Source organism: Perissodus microlepis, chromosome 8 (assembly GCF_051167445.1).
Source record: "Perissodus microlepis isolate ML-2025 ecotype Zambia chromosome 8, ASM5116744v1, whole genome shotgun sequence".
Classification (NCBI taxonomy): Eukaryota; Metazoa; Chordata; class Actinopteri; order Cichliformes; family Cichlidae; genus Perissodus; species Perissodus microlepis.
Window position 1 is genome coordinate 21,098,331 of NC_140468.1, and position 23,053 is coordinate 21,121,383.

General features: G+C 40.8%; 1 protein-coding gene across 1 annotated transcript in view; it reads right to left on the minus strand.

The window, feature by feature from the left end:
* snx29 (sorting nexin 29) overlaps window positions 1-23,053 on the minus strand; it is a 148,465-nt gene that overhangs the window by 48,990 nt on the left and 76,422 nt on the right. The window contains exon 15 of the mRNA XM_084938170.1: window positions 20,328-20,434. Coding sequence (XP_084794296.1) covers window positions 20,328-20,434 — 107 coding nt within the window. The remainder of the gene's footprint in view (window positions 1-20,327; window positions 20,435-23,053) is intronic.

Here is a 23,053-nt window from a genome sequence, read left to right on the forward strand (position 1 = left end):
GTTCTCTGTGTGGTTTACGTTAGAGTTTTAGTCTTTTGGCTTCTGTCTGTGTTCCTTAGTTGCTGTATCCCCTTGTCAAGTCCGCATCTCTGTGTTATGTTTCCTGTTTTACTTTGAAGTCTGTATCTCGGGTTAATGTATCAGGTTTTGCTTCCCTTGCCTCGTTAGCCCTGATTTGCCCCAGCTGTGTTTCCCTTCTGTCTCTCATTCACTGATTGCTCCCTCTGTGTATTTAAGCCCCGTGTTTTCCTCTGTCCGTGTCGCGATCTACCCTCATTCTGTACTGTGTGTTCTGTTTGCCAGCCTGGTTAGTTTTTTGTATTTTTTCCAGTTTAGTTTTTGGTCTGGTTCACCATTAAAGCCGTTTTCGTATCCAAGAGTCTGCACTTTGGCTCCACCATTCCAGTCCTGCCTGCACACAGCCACACATGACACAGATTTATTTTTCTTCAGAATTCTGTTTGTGCTCGGTTGATACTCTGCCTTGACGCTTTTTGTTTAAGCAGGTATACCAGTGCTCTCAGTCAATATAAAAATGTCTCTAAATAAGCGAGGCAGTATAAATCACTGGATCAGACAGTGCTGCAAAGCAATGAAAACAGCTGATGCTAATCTTTAAACATAAAACATAACTGACAGTGGCTCAAAAATTAATCCCCCAACCCTTAAAGTTTCCATCTCTCTCCCGAGCCCAGACATTTGTGATGAGACCAGATGAAGATGCGACATGATTTGTACGAATGAGAAACACAAACGCACAATTTGAACTTCAATTTGATTTGGTAAGCCCAGGTCAGACAGGGAAGAGTAAGGGACCCCGCACATGTATGCTTAACACCTTTGACTGCCATGCAAGCCATTCATCACCTCTATTTATTTAGCTGCCATGACTCTTAAATAGGACATTATAAAGGAGGGAATTAATTTTAAGCGTGAGGAACCCCAATTAATTCTCAGTGAGAGTGAGCTAATAGGTTTTTCTCTGGCTGTAGATGTGTGCGTGTGTACAGTAGTGTATGTAGTATAGAGTATCCAAGTGTGCATGTGAAAATGTGAATTGCAATTTTACACGCCAAACACGGGTCTGCATTAAGCAGTAGCTACGTGCTAGCATTGCCAATTTGTTTCACCAGGCAAGGTCATCTCCTCTGTGTTATTAATGCTTCATTAAAATGCACAACTAAGTTTCAGCGTTCATTCACTCATATCTGGACCTCACATGCAATGGGAATTACTCAGTGGGCATTATCACATTCTTTAGCTGACCTTTCTCTAGACAAGGCCACCCAAAGCCTCACTTCAGTGTTGCATCAGCCAATAAATATCTACTGGGTAGGAGCTGATTAGTGGCTTTTGAAATTTCATCACAAAATAAACAAAAAAATCTGTACTTCATAAGGAGATTATGGAGATTCCAGAAGTTAGCTCTAGAGTTCAATTTGATGCCGTAAATGGTTTAAAAGGAAAGTATATACATACGGTGTGGTAACATGCCAAACAGTAATAAGCAAACTAGGGATATGATGCAATTTAACCCTTGCAGACAGTGTACTGCTAGACAATACACAAAGAACAGCAATAAAACCACTGTTGCATATGTCGCCCATACTCTTCCTTGGCTGACCCAGGCTTAAAAAAATCAGGTTAAAACAATGTCCTTCTGGCAAACCTCAGACATGGATTCATGTGGATGTTAGACAACCAACTAAACACTGCTGCAGATACAAGAGGACAGGACAATGCGCCTCACCACAGTACAACAACATGACATGACAAAGAGCCCTCCAACGTTTCCAGTCTCTCCCAGTGTGAGTGAGAATCCATAGAATCCAACCCAAAATACCCCAGGACAGCATCAGAGGTCTCTTGCGTCAAAGCTATTGTGGGTGGCACCTCCAGAGTTAGGAAGGTGGCAGGGATCTGTGTGTATGACATGTATGTCCTCTTTCTCCACCTTTATTTTCCTCCTAGTACCTTCTTAGCCTCAAGGCTGATGGACTAGCTGACAATTTCCATCAAGCAGCTTCAAACTCTAAAACCTTCAGTGTGGAACCATAAAACACAAGGAAAAGCCCTGACAACTCAAAAAGTCTGAAAAATGGAAGCCTGACAGGCAGCTGTTGTAGAGCTTTGCAAAACTTAAAGTCATGGCTCAGGTAGGGATATCCAGAGGATATCCTATAATCAAAACTGAGAACCAAAAGTGACCAGAATGAGCTGCAATGGCCTGCCTGAGGAGGTAGGACATGTGATAACTGCACTCCCTTGCTCCGAACTAGGATGACTTAGGTTTGATGAATAGGCCACAATTCTGAATATTGTGCATGATAACAATATCAGACATATACTTGCTGACAGTTTCAAGCTATTGCACTGTTGGTTATGGCAATACCTTGGGAGCCAAGGACACACACAAAGCATTTTAGTGACAAGCTGTGAACGTGAAACATTACTTTACAAGGTGCTTTTAATTAGCCACGAAGCCGAAGTTTAATTGCTCATTTTGCAGAATTTCATTTGCAAGCAATTAGATTTACTAATGTAGGAATAAACACATTCATGGCTCGTTGCATTTCCTGGAAGCTGTGCTAATCAGATTAAAAATGATCTAGCAAAAACTCTGAAGGACAATATGCCTTCTCTAATTATAATCTTGCAGTATAACAGTATACAGTACCATACTTTTACGCATTTGTAAAAATAAGTGGAAATTAAACTGCAACTCACGCTGTGGTTTTTCTGGGCTGAACGAGTCTATCATTTTAATTTTCGATGAAACTGATATAATTTGTACCGTTAGCAGCACTTAAGTGGGATTAACAGCAGGAACCTTTAAATAAAACAAACGAAAAATCTGATTCAACTGATTCTCTTCCTCTACCATTAATAATGACAAATATACTAAAGCTCTGTGATTAAAACAAATACCTTTGTTGGTTATTGTGTATGGAAGAAAGACAAATTGCTTTCATTTATTCCAACTTTGCGACTCGGCGAAGTTGAAGTGTACGGCTTAAAAGCAAATACAAGGCAGCATTTATTTTTAATCGCACTGCGTGAGCCTTCACCAACCTAACTAATCACATCAAATATTTGAATAAATTAATCAGTCATGTTTTATGTAAGGATGTCATAAAAATAGCCAACAGCTTCAAAAAACGAAAACAATCTCATCTTAGCTTCAAATGCCTCATCCGATGCAGATATATCCAAAATACGGTAATGACTGACTGTGACTGAAAACTGGACTACAGAAGAGCAGAAGTCTGCAAAACTGCCACCCAAGTGATGTCGACCCCATACAGTAAAAACTCCCTGCTCGAGTGCTCAAAGGCCCACTCGCACAAGGACAAAAATCTCATGGAGGAGGATAACGCCTTATCCTTCTCTGCTTCTCTCCACTCCCATCTCAGAATCTCTCTGTGCGCCTCTCCCTCTCCTCTCCTCCCATTTATGATCTGATCTGAGCTGCGCCAAGCTGAGCTGGCCTGAATAAAAAAGGCAAAGAAATGCCATGGTGAGCTGAAACCCCCAAAAGAAGAAAACAGACGGGGGGAAAGCAGTGGTACAGCTGACCCAAAACCTCATAACCTTAATTACACATACTATAAATGGGGTGGAGCAAAATTAGATGGAGAGGAGGAAAAGCTCATCAGGACAAGAGGAAACAAAAGGGAAAGCTGATATCAGGGTTTGGAGGTCACAGGCTGTGGTACGGTGGCAATATTTATGCGTAACACTGAGTAAAACAGGCATAGTGGGTGTGTGGGTGTAGGGTAATGTGTGGCTACATACTGACTAACAACTCACTACCACATGAGTGTGCGTTGTCCCTCAGTTTCTGAGTCATACAGGGAGTGCAGAATTATTAGGCAAATGAGTATTTTGTCCACATCATCCTCTTCATGCATGTTGTCTTACTCCAAGCTGTATAGGCTCGAAAGCCTACTACCAATTAAGCATATTAGGTGATGTGCATCTCTGTAATGAGAAGGGGTGTGGTCTAATGACATCAACACCCTATATCAGGTGTGCATAATTATTAGGCAACGTCCTTTCCTTTGGCAAAATGGGTCAAAAGAAGGACTTGACAGGCTCAGAAAAGTCAAAAATAGTGAGATATCTTGCAGAGGGATGCAGCAGTCTCAAAATTGCAAAGCTTGTGAAGCGTGATCATCGAACAATCAAGCGTTTCATTCAAAATAGTCAACAGGGTTGCAAGAAGCGTGTGGAAAAACCAAGGCGCAAAATAACTGCCCATGAACTGAGAAAAGTCAAGCGTGCAGCTGCCAAGATGCCACTTGCCACCAGTTTGGCCATATTTCAGAGCTGCAACATCACTGGAGTGCCCAAAAGCACAAGTTGTGCAATACTCAGAGACATGGCCAAGGTAAGAAAGGCTGAAAGACGACCACCACTGAACAAGACACACAAGCTGAAACGTCAAGACTGGGCCAAGAAATATCTCAAGACTGGTTTTTCTAAGGTTTTATGGACTGATGAAATGAGAGTGAGTCTTGATGGGCCAGATGGATGGGCCCGTGGCTGGATTGGTAAAGGGCAGAGAGCTCCAGTCCGACTCAGACGCCAGCAAGGTGGAGGTGGAGTACTGGTTTGGGCTGGTATCATCAAAGATGAGCTTGTGGGGCCTTTTCGGGTTGAGGATGGAGTCAAGCTCAACTCCCAGTCCTACTGCCAGTTTCTGGAAGACACCTTCTTCAAGCAGTGGTAGAGGAAGAAGTTTGCATCCTTCAAGAAAAACATGATTTTCATGCAGGACAATGCTCCATCACACGCATCCAAGTACTCCACAGCGTGGCTGGCAAGAAAGGGTATAAAAGAAGAAAAACTAATGACATGGCCTCCTTGTTCACCTGATCTGAACCCCATTGAGAACCTGTGGTCCATCATCAAATGTGAGATTTACAAGGAGGGAAAACAGTACACATCTCTGAACAGTGTCTGGGAGGCTGTGGTTGCTGCTGCACGCAATGTTGATGGTGAACAGATCAAAACACTGACAGAATCCATGGATGGCAGGCTTTTGAGTGTCCTTGCAAAGAAAGGTGGCTATATTGGTCGCTGATTTGTTTTTGTTTTGTTTTTGAATGTCAGAAATGTATATTTGTGAATGTGGAGATGTTATATTGGTTTCACTGGTAAAAATAAACAATTGAAATGGGTATATATTTGTTTTTTGTTAAGTTGCCTAATAATTATGCACAGTAATAGTCACCTGCACACACAGATATCCCCCTAAAATAGCTAAAACTAAAAACAAACTAAAAACTACTTCCAAAAACATTCAGCTTTGATATTAATGAGTTTTTTGGGTTCATTGAGAACATGGTTGTTGTTCAATAATAAAATTATTCCTCAAAAATACAACTTGCCTAATAATTCTGCACTCCCTGTATCAAGCCCTCTATTAAGCTATGAGGTACCAGCTGTTTACAGCAAGTACATTTTGTTTAACGTCGGCAAAATCGTCATCCGGATTAACATTATAGTGATTACAGGGATGTCAATGGGCAAAAAGTCAAACTCTAGCCTTCACCAGTGGGTGATGTTGAGGTTTTATTTGCATACCATTTATGGATTCAATAAGTAAAATTGTTTTAGGAGTTGCTGTCTGATACTGACCTAGAAACCATCATCAGAGGACTGTCTATGGACGCCAGCAGGGTGTGCTGTGATGGAGTACACCCAGACTTCTCCTTTCTTTTTAATACTTGATTTTAAGTGGGTTTCTGGTGAAGTGGAGGCCTGTTAATTGGAGTGACAACTTGACATGAATACTCTGATTACAGAAGACAGAGAAGCAGGTGCAGCAGCACAAACTGAACCTGTTGTCTATGAACACAACACCCTTTTTTCATGTTACACTTATCCACTTTTTAAAGTTCGCACATTAGTATGTGCTCAGTTCGAAGCCAAGCCCGACTGTTTCCTCTTAAATAACAGAAAGCACTTTCATAAACGATAATGTTCATACTATTTTGCTTTTCCGGGAAATTGGAAGGTAGTGAGCAGCTGGAGACACAAAGAAAGGGGATGAGCATGAGTCAAAGTGGCACCAGTGTCCCTGTTATTTAGCAACTACACTGCATCAATACAAGCAAACAAACAATGCAAAAATCATACGTGGTTAAAGATATTATGAATCAGTAACAGACATTGTTTTTGTTCATACTTCCTCAAGTAAAATTCAAGTCATTTGTCTCCTTCCCAGTGCGTCTGAATCATTTTAAAAATAGGACTTTGACTGTGAGATTACATAAACTGTTCATGCAGATAGGAAACCTAATAAAAGGCATCAAAGGTTCATTTAAACGTTAAACCTGGGTGAGACCTTAACCATAACAGGGCCGGTACTGGGCTTCTTTGTACATCTAATAAATGCAGCTTGGGTCTCTATGTGCATCTCTGAGTCACTTCAGCACAGCTGCTCCTTAAGAGGAAGAGACACAGCTGAGAAATGAGGGAGGGGGGCAAGAAAGAGTGTGAGAGAGGACAAATATAGACATCACAAGCTGTGCTGTCCACTCTGAACTGAGGTGGAAAAAAACAACAACATACAAATAGAGATGGAGAGATGCGTTAAGAAGTGTGAGCTCATGAGAGCGGAAGATGGGCCGATAGAAAAGCTAGAAATAGAAGTTTATGGGGGGAAAAAAGAAGCTAAATCTGTCCTGTGGTACAGACGTGGGTTTTTGTCACTGCGGCATCACACGGCGAGCTGCCTGTGCACTTGGATCACACATTTTTTGATTATGCAGTATTATTACTTTGAGACGCTACAGTGATGACAATGTTAAAATACAGTCTGTCAGCTTTAATTTTAGGGGTGTTTTCATCACATGCGGATGAGCATTCAGGAAATGAAAGCCCTGTCTTGGTAAATGTTCTCGTGGCCTACACATGCCAGAAGTATTTGGGTGGATTAAGATTAGGTTTACATTGGAAAAGTTGTCACTTTCACCATCAAAACTTAACATTTTAATATACACTGACAGGAATTTGTCGGGATGAAGATTGTGGATTAAAAGAACACTCAGCTGGTAGTTATAGATTATTGCAACACATAATAAATGTTTTCTCTTATTTGTGGACTTCTGTTCTTCCATGAATCTGAAGGGCTGATCTGTGTTTGCTGTGTGGTGTAAAACCAGCAGAATGAGACATATATTATGTACAGTGTGGTGAAAAAGTATTTTCTCCATTTAATAGTTTTTTTTTTTTTGCATATTTGTCAAATTTCAATATAAAGATAATCCAGGTTAAAGCCAAGCGTTTCATATTTGATACAAGCTTTGTGAGTTTTTGAGACTTTTACATCATCATCCTCATCAGTATGATTAAATCATGGCATAATGTGCTGATTATAGAGATGTTTTAGCCTATTTCACTGTTTAACCCTGGAGAACCCATGGGGTCAAATTTGACCCCATGGGTTCCCTAGAAAACCAATGGGGTCGGCTCTGACCCCATGGGTTCTCCAGGGTTAAGAACACACCTCTCACGTGTCAGGTGATAGTTGTAACTTTCAGGCAACAAAATAAATGTTGTGAACCACTGAAATGATCCAGTTGTTTTAAAAAACTGCAAAGAAGTTCAGTGATAAATCTGCCAGTGTCTTTGATATAAACAGCATCGTGTGAAGATTAGCAGGCAAAATGATGGAAACTTGGAGGAACCTGTCCTTGGTGAAAAGATAATAAGACTGGCTAAATAAATTGTGTTAATCCTTTTAGAGTCTGACTCAACCAGCTTTTCAAATCTTACTCTGGTGCTGCAGAGCTTCAGTACAGTAGCAACGCTCAGGACTCCAGGAATCATCAGCCAAGTTCGATAGTAACAGAGACGAGCTGCGTAGCATTAATATACTTTGGCATATTGAAGCCCTGCATCAGGTACGCTGTGTTTTCATGCTGGTCTGGTGTTCGACTGCATTACAGGTCTTGAATGATTCATCTGAAGATGAATAAAAATGCCCACAAATAGTAATTGAAATCATTAGTGCATTAAGGTTATGCAATCGAAGACATGAGAAAGCTTACCAGTCCAATCTGAACAAAGAAATCCATAATTCCTATAAAAGAGAGAATTTAATGCTCTGAAAGGTTTTTGTGCTCAGAGCGTGTCTGAACACTTCAAAGCAGATTCACCTGCATTATTTGAGAAAGAATAATATGCATTATGCAATATCTGGGCTACTCAAGGGTCACATTCACTTGCATTACACAGCAAAGACAAGGAGAATTATAGAAGCATGCTGGTTCATATTTTTCTGGTTATTAATATCGCTCTTCTGAGTCAGTAGCTTGTAATTGTTGCACTTGTTCTTGATGTTGTTTATGGTTAATTAATGAGCTTGTGGATCAAAGGGAGAATCCCTGATCCCACTGGAAGTTTCGACCTATATGTCTTTTCTACCCTGCAACAGCAATCTCATTCTACTTATCAATGCAGTACAGCAGATAGAAAATACTCAACACACTACGTACTGAAACAAGATGAAAAATATCTGTAGTGTAAGACGTGACAGATCACTACTGAACAATCTGGCTAATGATGACAGAGGATCGGATGATCTGATATCGTCGTGTTGGTGTTGTTCCCACATCATCATGAAAATGTTGTTCCAGGTTCAACATTGCAAGTGACCAATCACATTCTTGTGACGTTATTCTTTTGCGCGCCAAGCCATTCGTGCATTTATGAAATTCCAATGTTGCAAGGACAATATCAATTCTGCTTACCGTTTATTAAAGGGTTAGGGTTAGGGTTAGGGTCAGGGTCCGTTGATCGGCGGACAGAGACGGTTTCTCGCAGCTTAAGTACAGTTTTTTGTTTTACGGCGGTTTTTCCCGAAGTCGCAAAAGTATGACGTCACAACATTCTGATTGGTCACTTGCAATGTTGATCCTGGAACAACATTTAGTATGATGATCTGGGAACAACACCAACACGACGATATCAGATCGTGCACAGAGGATTAGCCTAGTTAGATTACAGCACTACTGTATGATGTACCAAGCTCTCAAAATGAGGACAAAAATTGGCTGTTTAAATTAAAAATTTGCAATTTTCAAACGACTTTCAGACACAAAAGAAATATTAAATGTTTCCAAAAACTAATTACTACATAATTATTAATCTCACCTTCCAGTTTGATTAATGGTTACCAAAATTAAAAAGCCTGTTTTGGATTTTTATCAAATACATTTTGTTAACAAAACAAATAATTTTATGTTTTTTTTAAAAGCCTCTAAAAACATAAGTAGTTAAATCTCTGTCTATAACGTGCAATTATATGCCTAAATATGGGATATTTAAATGAAATGAAAAAAGAAATCTCTACATATCTGATCTGCTTCAGCAGCACTTGTTGGATTTAATTAAACTGACATTTGCAAAGTGCCCTTGTGTGCATTTTTTAAAATCTAATCTGGGTAAAGACTTCTTATCATTAGCGTACAAATTCAGTGGTTATGGCTAACAAGGTGTTTTATGAAGTCACAGTGACCTTGACCTTTGACCGCAAGATTCTCATCAGTTCTCTGATTTCAAGATTTTAAGAAATTACCAAAAGTTGTTCTTGAAACATTAAACGTATGGATGCAGTAATAATGCTTTTGCCTTATGAATGAAACTGCAGGACACTTTGTACATATTGCAGAGTTAGATGTGGCTGTTCTCATGAAAAGGATCATCACTGGGCTGGGTTGTCAGGTGACAGGTGGGAACGTTGTAAAAAGAGCATATTCCTATGATAAAAAGAGTCGCAGCAGTCTGTTGTTGCCCACCGTTTCCACTTTTTTAAAATGAGACTTCCGCCTATTCGTAGGCGACAATAAGAGGTTCTTAAAAATATCCAAATTGGTTTTCAGAAACACAAAGAACTGATTTTACTCAAAGGAGTATTTGAACATCTACTGGCTTAGAGGTTTCCAGGTATAAATCTGAATTGCCTAAAGAGAAGTAGCCTTTAAACTCTCCCTTTTTAAAATCATAACTAAGGAAGAGTTTTTCTTTAAAACTCTTTTCCTTCATTTATTTTTTTTTTTAATAGGAGGACATTTTGTGCAAAATGTTCAATAAAAACATCCTGAATGGCTGAGTTAAGTTAACTTTAAGTGAGCTAAAGTACTGCACAAAAGCCCCAAGTCTCTCTTCATTTCTTTATAGTTTGCTAGGAAAATGGAAAATGGTTGCAGTGATTTATTGAAATGTGCAAAAATATTAAAACCTAGTATGAAAGGCAAAGATTCAGCAAGGTTTTTGGAATTCAAACAAACTTGAGTCAGTATTTGGTATGACCACATGTATTTTTCAACACAGCCTGAACTCTTAGGCATCTTTCATTTCAGTAAGGATAGGCTGCAAGAATAGTTTTCCAGGCTTCTTCCCTGTCAAGATAATTCCCGCACTGTTCCAGTAATGTTAAGGTTGGGCTCTGGAGGAAGCCAATCCATGACTGATAGCATGTTTTTCTACCCAGTTATGCTTGGACTGCATTGGGAGATAGTATTGCATAGGATCAATTTTTTTTTTTATAAAAATGGCGATTTTCTCTGCAGTTTTGCAATTTTGACAGATTGGCCAACACCCCTGGCTGAAGTTGGAGTCCCAAAACATTTTATTCTAAATTTGCAGCTACTGGTTCTTTGGGAATCACCTCATTGTTGCAAAAATACTATTTTATGCTGTCAAACTGTTACCTCTGGTATTATTTGCTTATTCATCTAAAGGTATGATTGCACTGTTTGCTCAAGGCCATTTAAAGATATTACAAGAAAGTCTGCTTCTTTGGAAGCAAAATACAAGGACATGAAAGCTGGCTCAAGACTTTTGCAAAGTGCTCTGTCGGATCAGCTTCACAATTGATAAAAAATATAATTAAAAACGAACAGTCACATCCTGGTGAGTGTGCATGACTGGAAGCCTGATAAGTTCATAGAGGTGTTTCTGTACTGTACACCTTCAGCCTGCCACCAACAGCCTGCATGCGCTGATAAGACGATGTGTTACATCATCGCCTGCCCACCTTTTCCTTATCGCCCAACACTCACAGATCGGTGTCATGCAGTTTGGGTGTTTCTCAGAAACCTCGGTGGAAATCTTTACTGCATTATTCAAAGCATTTTTGTTGTTTTTTTTTTTGTTTTTTTTTATTATTCACAGACAAAGAGAAGTACAATGCCATAAAGATGCAAATTAAAATGGTTATGTCTTTATTCCCTGGAGTTGTTGCACTTGCTCTCCTCGTTTTCATCTCTCTGCATCTGTCTGTCTTTCATGTCCTTTTTGTTTATTTCACTCAGAAACAGATCCACTGGGATATGGTGACGTTCTTGCACACTGATAGCTTTTTTTAAACCAGCTTTGATCAGACATTCATGAAGATTTATGATAGGAATTCACGCAGTTGGCGAATGCGCTGCAAGCACACACGAACACGCTAGCATCACCCTCTGATTGACGCAGCAAAGAATGAAAGGAAATAAGTGAAGAATGAGAGAAAACAGATTGTGGCACCAAAAACAAAGGCTTCTTACTCACTGAGACAGTTTGGTTATAGGTTGAATGAGTAAAACCAAAAACATTTTAAACAGATGATTTAAAGAGATGATTTTAAAACAGAGATGGGAAAGGCAGACGCACAGCTAGCTGTTAGTCAAAGAGCAGACAGGCAAACGCAACCATATCAAAGAATTTCCAGATTTTTGACCTACATTACATAATTATTTAAGACACTTTTCTTGTTTATATTCATATTCATCATGCAAGACCATATAAAATGTGAAAAATTAGGACATGGAAACTTACCATTTAACCATGGCAACCAAGAACATAGAGTGGCATCCCATTATTGATAACACAAACCGTGATCATCTTCTGTCCCTACACAACTGTCTCTAGTTTAACACCTGGCTCATGGACCAGCAACAGCACAAGCAAGAATGACCAACAGACCAGCTGTCCCACAAACTGTGTATATCGTGTATATTTGTGTTTGGGTGGTTAAAAAAAAAAACAACTACAACTCCCTATTCAATGTGTGTGCTGACACATAATGGCACACACCACAGTTGAGGTCATTTCCTGACAGATGTTGCCCCTCAGGCACCTCAGGATGTTACAGCAGGACTCTGCGTTGAGTGTCCAACACAGTGCATTAACATTCCTGACGGTGGTCTGGGCCTGAACGCAACACCTTCAAATTACTGCAGAAACTTTTGCCTATTTCACAGATAAATCCTGTTCGGTCTATAAAAGCTGGAAACTCAGCTCTCATCGCTGGTGATGATCCTCAAAGCAAAAGCTGGTCACTGAGATACAGAAACTGATGTTTGCTCTCTTTGGCAGGGCTGTGGTAAAATTGCAAGGTGCATATTAGGGCTGCCACAAACGATTATTTTGATAGTCGACTAGTCACCGATTATTTTTGTGATTAGTCGACTATTCAGATCATGCATCCATTGAACTTAAAACGCACAGCTTATTGCACCAGCATGCATCTGCTCTTATATAACTATCATTAGGTTACAGCTTGAAGTGTTTAAGGTATGTGCTAACTAAAAATAAAGACAAGATGATAGTTTATTAAATTTAAATGACATTTGCAGATTGTTTCGGTGGAGTTTAATAAACTCAGCCGTCTGCTCCTTGCTACCTAAAGTATAACGGGACACCGGAGTATATTCTCGAGCATCTCACACTTCTGATAATCAGCTGTCTGCTTGATGTTTATTCAGCTGTGTAAAAACTGTAACTTTAATCTCAGCCAAACTGATTTACTCAGGAACAAATAAAATACTGAAAAAAACCAAACAATAAAATTTTTAAGTTATCTAAGTGACTTAAATATATTTAACCTGAGTAGCGAAAGACAGCGGTGGGTTTGAAAACGATTTTCCGGGAGTCCGGTGTTCTCACGGGCTCTAGTGAGCCTTGCCCCCGGCTAGCTATCGAGCTACTGGGTAACAGACGTCTCCGAAAACGTCAGAGTGCTTTTGAATATATGTGGTGTCTTGATAAACTGAGCAGATATTTGAGGTTTACACAGCTACATTCTCGCCTGAAAATATGTTAAACGTTTATTTTGTGACCAGAAAGAATAATAAGAGTAATATTAAAACTAACTAGCTGCCGCCATTGTTGGAAACTGAGCAGGGCCGCGCTATGAATTCTGGGACACAGTTTCTTCTTCTTCGGGGTTTAACGGCAGCTGGCATCCTTGTACATGCAGTGCTGCCATCTTCTGTTTCAGTCCGTTATTACACTCTTAAATCCTACTACTTATTCCTGCGTCTTTTGGGATCTTACAAAGCTTCAAACGACGCGTCGACTATTAAATTAGTCGTCGATGATTTTAATAGTCGACGTAATCGTGACTAGTCGACTAATCGTGGCAGCCCTAGTGCATATTCTAAATCTAAGAATGCGTCTTGCAGGGATCAATCTCAAACTAGCAGCCACGCTGGGAGGAAGTTCAGAGGTGTTCAAGGAAACTACCTTAAGGAGAGGTCTGCAAAGTTTACATCTGGTAAGATTTTTGTTTCCTGTGGGCATCATCGTGGATGTTTTTGATCATACTAATAGAATCAGTAACAACAGGCTGCTGTCGGTGTATTTCTCTTCACAGCCTTTTAGACTCTTGTAGCTCATTGTTTGATTTAATGGTCCACCAACTGTCAGTATGTTCATTTGTAGCCCCAGAAGGCAGGCGCTTTCTGAGGAAGTCTGATAAACCCACTGTATACTACCTGCTTAGGCTTTACAAGATGAGTTGGTAGAAACTAAAATTCAGAAACAATAGTCCAAATGAATGCCGTATGGCTCCATATCTGTGTAAATTACTTAATGATCCATTGAAACTGCCATAATAAGGCTCTAAGGTGATTATGTTCTTCTGTCTGATCTTCAGGGGAAGCCATTTGCCAGTTTATCAGAACACCAGCTAATGCAGCTTTAAAGACATTTAATAAAAGTGGTTTTATTGTAATGATAAACTGAACTAAAGTGAGTTCACTGAAACTATAACAAATGGATTTTTGTATCAGCAGAAAGAAATACTTCTTCTTTGGAGTAATCAGCAACCAGCCAATCATATTTGCTGCCTTGAATGGTGCAATCAGTAGCTTCAGTGGAATGGCCATATGAGGCTTCATTGCCCTTCATGCCTTTACAAGACATCACATGCTTGGTTCTGGTAAAAGACCCCAAGCCCAAAACCAAACTCACAGGCCATCATTACCTGCATGTCAGGAAAAAGCTACCCTGTTGAGCAACCACTAAATTACTTTCATTTGTAGAGGTTTGCCTTGTGCACAGCTTCAAAGGCAACATGAAAAGGAAACGAGCATCGAGTTCTGAGTGCAAAGTTAAAGTCAATACGAGGCATTTGCATCATTAAATTAAAACTCAAATAGGTCAGAAACACGGGCGTGTTTCACAGGTTAATGAAGGTTGAGCCCCGTCCAGTATTTATTTGTCTCAGTGAGGCCTTTATGTATCAAACAAGGCTTGATGTGACATTTTCAAAAATCAATAACTTGGCTGCTCCGATTTTGTCTCAGTCACCGAACGGAGACAGTGGAATCAGGAGTGTTGACAGCTGCTCGTGTAAATCACAAAATGTCAAATTCTTATATCAGGAGAAGCTGCGCTGCAGTTTCAGCTCGTGTGAGCGGTGCATTTATCACAGACTGAACTATGGACACGCACACACATACACTTACACTGATAAGCACTCACTCATCCCCCCTCCCTTTCCAACGCCTTCGATGCTTGTTGCCCCCTGGGAACACGAGGCGGGTCCGGGCCCGTGCTGTCGAAGAGATGACGGCGCCGTCGCAGGATGGCTGCTGTGTTGCCTGGGGTTACTCCTCATCCCCTACCCATCCCTGTGGCTTGTCATGTCTTCCATAATGTTGTGCTGTGGACATTTATGTGCTTTTTTGTGCAGAGGAGTTTTTTTGTTTCCTGTTCTCGTGCTGTCCTACCATGGAAGCACAGCATGAGTGGAGGTCTCTTTTTTTCCTCTTGTACCTTCCCGTTGTTGTGTACATTTCAGTGTTTTTCTTGTAACGCTACCGATCTCCGACTTGTAATCCCATGTGATGTCTGTGTTATGTGTGTAAGGTCGGGGGGGGTTACCATCTCGCTGCAGGGCAACCTGCTTGCGACAAATAAAGCTGTCATTCATTCATTCATTCATTCAAAAGATGGACTGAGCTGTCAGGACTGAAAAGTATGGTCAATATGGAAGCGCCTTTACTCTATTGTTTTTATTAAAACAGATTATTTTAATAAAAATAAATTCAATTATTTTTATTGCTCACCAGCCATGAGCCCAGTTGTTGCTTTTGTCTGTGAATACAGCAAACAACTTCCTGATGAGTTTATGGGCTCCGTCTCCATTTTGAAGTTTATTGAATATAACACTAAGTGCGTTTTGTAATTTCTGGCCATGCTAGGAGGCAGAAAAGTGGATTATCCAGGATAGCCTCATTGCCTCTTTTGGAATTGCTGAAGTGTGTGTTTTTACAATCAGATCCACACCTCACTCATCACATTCGGCTTCAAAATGCAAAGACACAGCTTAACAAACCAGCGGGTGACATCACACTTGCTATACACTAAATCTAAGTTAAGGTGAGATTAGGGTTGCAAAGGCCCAGGCCCCTTTTGAGATTTCCTGCGGCCAGTCACTCTACTCATCTGTATTTGTTCTCCCAGAACAAACACTGTAGACTGCAAACTCCACCTTGAATTTATTAGAGGATTTCTTATCAGCTATAGCATGCTAGCATGGTCAGCACTAAAAGTAAGCTGATACCGTGTCACGTGCAATGCACACAGAGTTTGGATTTTTTATGTGTGTTTGCTTCAACTGTCGTTCCTGTGTGATTGATGCTGTGCCTGACAATCAATTAGTCGCCACTAGGGATGGGTACCAGTATCCGGTGTCATTATGGCACCGGTTCTGACATAAACGGTAGTAACCAGACCGAAAAGCAGCGCACATTTCGGTGCTTTATTTCGGTGCTTTTTTTTCCTGAGATGTCATACACTTTGGATTCCAGCCAATCATTTTACCTTTGCGAGCGTAGTAGGCTGGCCCAGCTACGTACGTTCTTTTAGAGCAGAGCTACAGATTAAAAACGCCCAAGGCGAAGCGGTCAAAAGTCTGGCTGTACTTCACAGCAAAAGATGCAAACTCAGCAGCCTGCAACAAGTGCTTTAAGGTGATACTGTGCAAAGGAGGTAACACCTCGAATCCGATGAAACACCTGGCGACGCATAAGCGTTTTGTTAAAAGCCGAGAAATGCGCCGTATTTGATAGCTTGCTGCGAGACCTCACACCGAGCACATCTACTGCGGGTGTGGTGCCTGTTATCGGACCCGGAGTTAGCAACATCCCCCAAAAACCCGAAGAGTAGAGTCCTGGCCCCTAGCCCTGCCAGTGTAGCAGAAATGATGACGGATGATGATGGCAGCAGCAGCCGTTCTTCTCTGCGTGAGTAGCTTAATGTTGTTCGTGTGTAATTTACGTTGAGTAGGCTAACCACGTTATTACATTAATGCATGTAAGGTGAACTAGCAAACACCGTCGTAGTTACATGCAGCTGTCTTCTTGTTTGATGGCAGATGCTCCCTTCACCCTGGCCAAAAAGGCTAAAATGACCAAAGAAAAAGAGGGAAACAGCTAAACATGAGAGGTTTTTAGACAAAGTTTGTGTTTTTTCAATTGATTAAGCACTGCTTCCAGCCAAAAGTGATACCATATATGCCCTATAGCTGCAGAAAAGGCTAACATTGTTGCCTTTTTACAAAAAAAACAGCTAAACATGAGAGGTTTTTGGACAAAGTGTGTGTTCTCCATTCTTTAAGCACCGGTTCGAGCACCGTTTAAGCACCGGCACCGTTTCAAAAGTACCGGTTTGGTACTGGTATCGGATAAAACCTAAACGATACCCATCCTCAGTCGCCACATGAAGCCCAGACAGGATGCTCGTGTTCTGTGATAATTCCAATAATCACTCTGCATGTTGCTGTCTTCATTGTGCACAGAAAAGGCAGAATGTTGGTGCAAGATTGGACCGACTCTGCCATCTTACTCCACCTAGCTTAACCCAAACCAGCAATCACAGCACTCCAGTGATTGCTGGACTTTTCTTGTTGGCAATATGTTGAATAAGAGTAACTTAACTATTTTCCATAAAAAGCCATTTTTCTGCTTTGCCCGTCTCTATTTCACACTAATATCCCACTGCACTGAATATTATGGTAAGTCCTATTAAGGGAGACAGCTGACAGCACTGGTGATGAACAATAATAAGAACATTCTGTATCTCCTGTTAGCTGCAAGTCTTTCTTGTTCCATTTTCCTCTGTGGTTTGCTGTTATCTAAAGAGCAAGCACTAGCCTCACCAGAGCAGTCACATTTTACAAGATCCCTACTCTGCAACTTATTACCAAACAGGGACGAGGAAAATACCTGCATCCTGCACGACAGGATAATTTATACCAAGTTGGATGAAGGACAGAGTCTGCAGGGTGATTGTGCTCCACACTGTCCTCCGGGCTTGCTGTAAAGGCCCAAATGACACTGACAGCACGGTAAACGAACAAATAAATAAGTAAACATCATTAAAAATGCACCATACATGCATGTGCATAAATAAATGAGGACACAGTTTGGGGAAACACAGACTGAATTATTTCTTATTAAAAAAATATAAAACCTCAGATGAATTATTCATGCAGACACCCTCACACGTGTCACTACCCATTAGAATACACTCTTACTGGGAGTGTTGTCATATTGGTCAATCTAACAGTAAACTGGACACAGCTGTCATCATTACTCACACAGCAGGCAGAGTTATGCCTTATGTCCTATTATTATAGAGCTTCCTGAGATCCTCAATTGATGTTTTTGTAAAGAACCTGCTCGGGGGAAAGCTCTGTTGGCACTGTTATGGGTTTTAAATCAATGCAAATGCAGAAAGTCCAATTTCTCTACTTTATTTAGATGGAGTAGCCTGGGGACATTTTCCCCCAAAACTAAAAGCTCTGAATGCAGGTATTAACGCAAATCATGACCTCATTTACTTTGATAATATATGCAGTAAGTGAACACTTTGTATTGTGAGGTAGAAGCTGTGACTTCCCCCGTTCGTTTAAAGCAAACAGAAGCTTTCTGAAACTCGTGCACCGGCAGATGATCCTGAGAGTGAAATGCAGACGGGAACGTCGTGTTTATCCTTCCGAGTAAAATAAACAGAATAAAACTCAGAGTGAAAAATCAACTTCTTTGAATTGAGGCGCAACAAGGTTTATGTGGTTGGAATTTTAAAAGCTTCATTTCAAAGACAGACATAGCCACAGTCACAGCACATTACAGCTTCTGTACTACAGCGTGCCAGTCATGGTCATTTTTTTGAAGATGGGTGGAACTGGTTACCTAATCCTACAAATACAAGACTGAACAAACAGCGTAGCGCAAGGCATGTGTGGGGAAAACCCTAAAACCTTCCCCACTTTATCAACTACTTTAGTCTAAACAGGACCATCATCATTTACTAAATTCAATAATATACTGTAGGGAAGTCAGAAGTGAAGTGAAGTTTATGTAGAAGCACATTTAAGTGCAAACTGTTCGACAAACAAAAGAATATGAAATAAGATAACAACAAAACTGATCAACCTCAGTCTGTATGTCTGGGTGGTGGTGGTTAGTAATACTGGGTTACCACCAGTAGAAGTTCTTTGATGACCCTGCAGTGGTTGGCTGCACTAAGGGTGGGCAGGAGTTCAAGTACAGAAAGCTGGTCACTGCCATGAATGGCAGAATGGACTGGAGGACCAACAGCAATGCTCCGTACAAGAAGGGGATGAGTAAACTCTACTTTCTAAGGAAGCTCAGATCCTTTAATGTGTGCAGCAAGATGCTGGAGATCTTCTACTAGTCTGTGGTTGTAACTCCCATCTACTTTGCTGCTTTCTGCTGGGAGGAGCAGCATCAGTGCCAGAGATGCCATCGTTTAAGTCACTGAGGGCCAGCACGTAACTGAAGATTTAGTGTACATATTATTTATTACTACTCTTTTGCAAAATTCTCAAAAGTCTTATTTTTATTTTACTTCTCTATATGTAAATTTTTGGACTCTCTCACAGTATAACGCCCTCATTATGTGCTTTAACAAGAAAGAAAGAACCCACCTTCTGACAAAAATGGGGTGAAACATAAATCCAACAGCAGTAAACAGAAATCAGCATTCAGTCTGCTTTAAAAGCCAAATAATGCTCATACGAGTTTCAGAAATGACTAATTTTGGAAAGGTCCTGATGTGAAGGTGCAGTTTGGTCCACTGCAAAGGCCTGATCTCCTTTATGTTTTAATCAAGACCTTGGGACAGCTAGGAGCATCTGCTCAGCAGACCTCATTGATCTAGTGGGAGTGAGCAAAGTTAAAAGATCAGAAACGTAAACAAGTGCCAACCCATGTAATGGCTTAAAAACAAACAAGAAAATCTTCAAATCAATTCTAAAACTCAGCGGGAGGCAGATCTAAGGAAGCCAACACGAGTGATATCTGGTCTTGCTCGCATGAGCCAGTTTAACAGCTGAGCAGCTGCAGTAGGACAAGCAGTGACAGACTGAATAAAGACGCAACAGTCGAGACAAACTGAGGGCATGGATGCCCTCTGAAGCAGAGCAAAGAAGCTCGTTTTAACAACAGCATGGATCCGTTTATCAAACGCAAAAAGTGCTGTGCAGACCACTCCCAGGTTCCTCACACAGAGTTTTATAGATCCTTAAAGGCCTGAAGCAATGGAAAAAACTGAACATGTGAAACTAGTGGTCGAGCAAAAGCTTAGCAGAAAAACATTAACTGAGGTCACAAATCGAGTGATTATTTTCTCATAGACTTCAATAAATCTGACTACTTTTCACAACCACAGGAGTCCCCTTGCTAACTATTAGATAAACACAAATTGAAATGGCAGTTTAGCTAGAATTGATCCGTATTTAGTAATGTGGTAGAAAACACAGGGAACCGCTCTGGAACTAAACCCAGAAATACAATTTGTTATTTTATCTCTCTTGTTAGCACAATAATTGTCTTAAAGTGTGAAAATTGGGAGCAATGCAATGTCTCAAACATGAGGAACTAACATTTACAGTATGTCGCTCATGTGATAAACTGGAGGGAACCTGGAAACTTCCTGGTTTTTATTATAAACAAGCTTTAAAAACAGTTGACGCTGATCCTTCTCTCTGTAGCAGTATGAATGAGTACAACACTCACCTCGATGAGTTTGCGTTCATAGCTAGCAGCCAGCTCCTCAATGTCGCCCATGAACTTATTCTGTGGAATTGGAGTCTGCTCTTCGCTTGACCGCAACACGGACAGGGCTGCAGCAGACAGAGAAAGAGAGAAGGAGCATTGACAAAGATGAAAAGATACTGAGACATGTCCAAAGGACACGCTGTGGTGAAAAACTCATATTACAGAGCCATCTTCTGTGGTGAGCTTTGACACTGGCAGCTGTTCCATGTCTTGTTTTGAACAACGCAACCATGCAAACACAATGAATCTCAATTTTGAATGCGATATGAGTATAACAATATAGTCTGCTTGAAAGACAACAACACGTCCACAGAGTATGCACTCTCTTAGAGTATGCATATATACTTCCTTTCATGTGCACTTAAAACCACATTTTTCTTTCTCAGAAATCTTCTTACTGTTCTGTCAAAATGATAAACTCCCCTTCTCTCACCATTGCCTGTTCTACTCCGACTTCCTCTTCAGATAGAGTTTATTGTTTCTTTGCACTACTGTAGCTTGCTAACTCGCTAAAGTCATCCCAGCAGAGCCTGAAGCGGCGCTTCTGAGCCTATTAACGTCAACTAATCCAGTTCCCTCAGCAAAGAACGGCAGAACACGCTAAAGTCAGAGCACTGAATCTTTTTTCTTTTTTTTTTTTCCAGAAGATGGGTGTAAGATGGATTGTTTTTTCACCTCAGCAAAAGCAAATTAACAGTGTTATTTCACTGCCACCACACATAACAAACACAGAGACTAATAGACTGAGGCTAGAAGGAGGGAGAGACAGGGAGAGAGACATGAGCCAAGACAAATAAAAGAGGTTGAAAATAAATTACACAGCATGTCCAAAGGCCCAACAGAGCTCAAATAAACTCGTGGCAATGGCTCTTTAGGGGGAGGTTTTAGAAAATCTACAGCTAGACTGTAATTATAGAGAGAACCTCCAGCAAGTGTCTGAACGTCTAGACAGAGTGAGACAGGTATTGATGAAGGAGCTTCCTGTGGTTCCAAACAAAGGTACCGTAGGGAGAACAGCTGCTGAGAATCACAGGCAGGTACAAGTTCACAAATAAGAGGAGTAAAGTTATCCAAGTGGACTGCTGGTACGCACACATACCTGTTCACATACTGTAAACATGTGCATTTTATTCTCTGGAGCAATGGTTCTCCAGGTTTTTTTTAAAGGTATTTCTTTGTTTTTCTTTGGACATTGGCTTGTCACATTGGCAAAAGCTTATGTGACAAGAGAATGCCAATCAGAGTGCTGGCCAGCGACGACCAAACACGAACAAGCTCTTCACACCATGGAGATGAAGATGCTGAGGTGGCCTCTGGGTCTCACACGACTTGACCGAGCGAGGAACGAAGATGTCAGGAAACAATGGGGAGTGACACCAATCACAGACAAGATGCGAGTGGCGAGGCTCCGATGGTACGGCCATGTTGTCCGTAGCGTTAAAAATTCCATCGCAAAGACAGCCCAGCAATTAGATCTGGATGGAAACAGGCCACAAGGAAGACCAAAAAAAGCGCTGGATGGACCGAATCACGGATGATATGAAGGCTGTGAATGTTACACCAGAAGACGCCCTTGATAGGAAGAAGCGGAGGAAGGCATGCAAGATAGCGGACCTGCATCGCGGGATATAAACCGCTAGGAAGAAGATTGGCTGCTTTTTTCCATTGATTTCCAGTCCAGTCCTTGTACCTGACCATTTTTACAGAAATGCCTTTCACAAAATAAGCTTATAGCTAAAAAAGCTTAAACACTAGAGCCTATGAACACAAAAAAGTACCATCAGCTGAGTGACAATGATCCCAAACACACTTCCAATGCAATAAAAGCAAATAAAAACCTGGATAGAAAAACACATAATGGAACGCTATCCTTCATAGATCAGCATGAATTATTTTCTCGCTGAAACTGAACTGGCCTGTCTTCCCCATGTGATGTTTGTGTAATGTATGTATGTATGGTCGGAAGGGTAAGATGGCGCTGGCACGGCTGGCAGCCTTAACCCAATTTCCCTCGGGATGAATAAAGTATGATCAATCAATCAATCAATCAATCAATCAATCAATCAAAAACTGTTCACTTGTATACCATTTTTCTATGTATGTTGCCAAAAGATAAATAAATCACTGCACCTCTCTGGCAAGTGCAGTGATTACTTTGCCCAGCAATGTCTGACAAAAATCACCATTTGTAATAATGTAACACTTTAACAAACAAGTCAAGTTGTTTCTATTTTTCAAGTCCCCTGAGCTGGGTCCATTCTCATTGTAGAGTCACCGCATAAAACCAGTGAACAACTTTTATAACAAAAAGCAAACTGTGACATTTTTAATGAGGTTTGTGAGTCCACTTAAAGAGTCACTCAGAGCTTCAAACCGGTGATGTCTAGCCTCCTGCTGCTGTCTCGTAACAGCTCCAGTTTTAGGTAAAACATTCATGGCTGCAGAGCTGCACATTTTAAATTATCAAGGTAAAGTTTATGAAAGGCCAAAGTGTTTAATTAACTTATTTTCTGAGTAACAGTTAAAAAGCCTAAAGGGATTCAAAGGAAAGTATACGCGCCCCACGGACTTGACAAAATCTTCATATTTCTCTTATATAAAGATGTATGTACGCATGCAACAACAGAAACACCTCAGGAGGCTGACAGAAGCACATCATCACAGCTCCAACAAAGCGGCAGCGG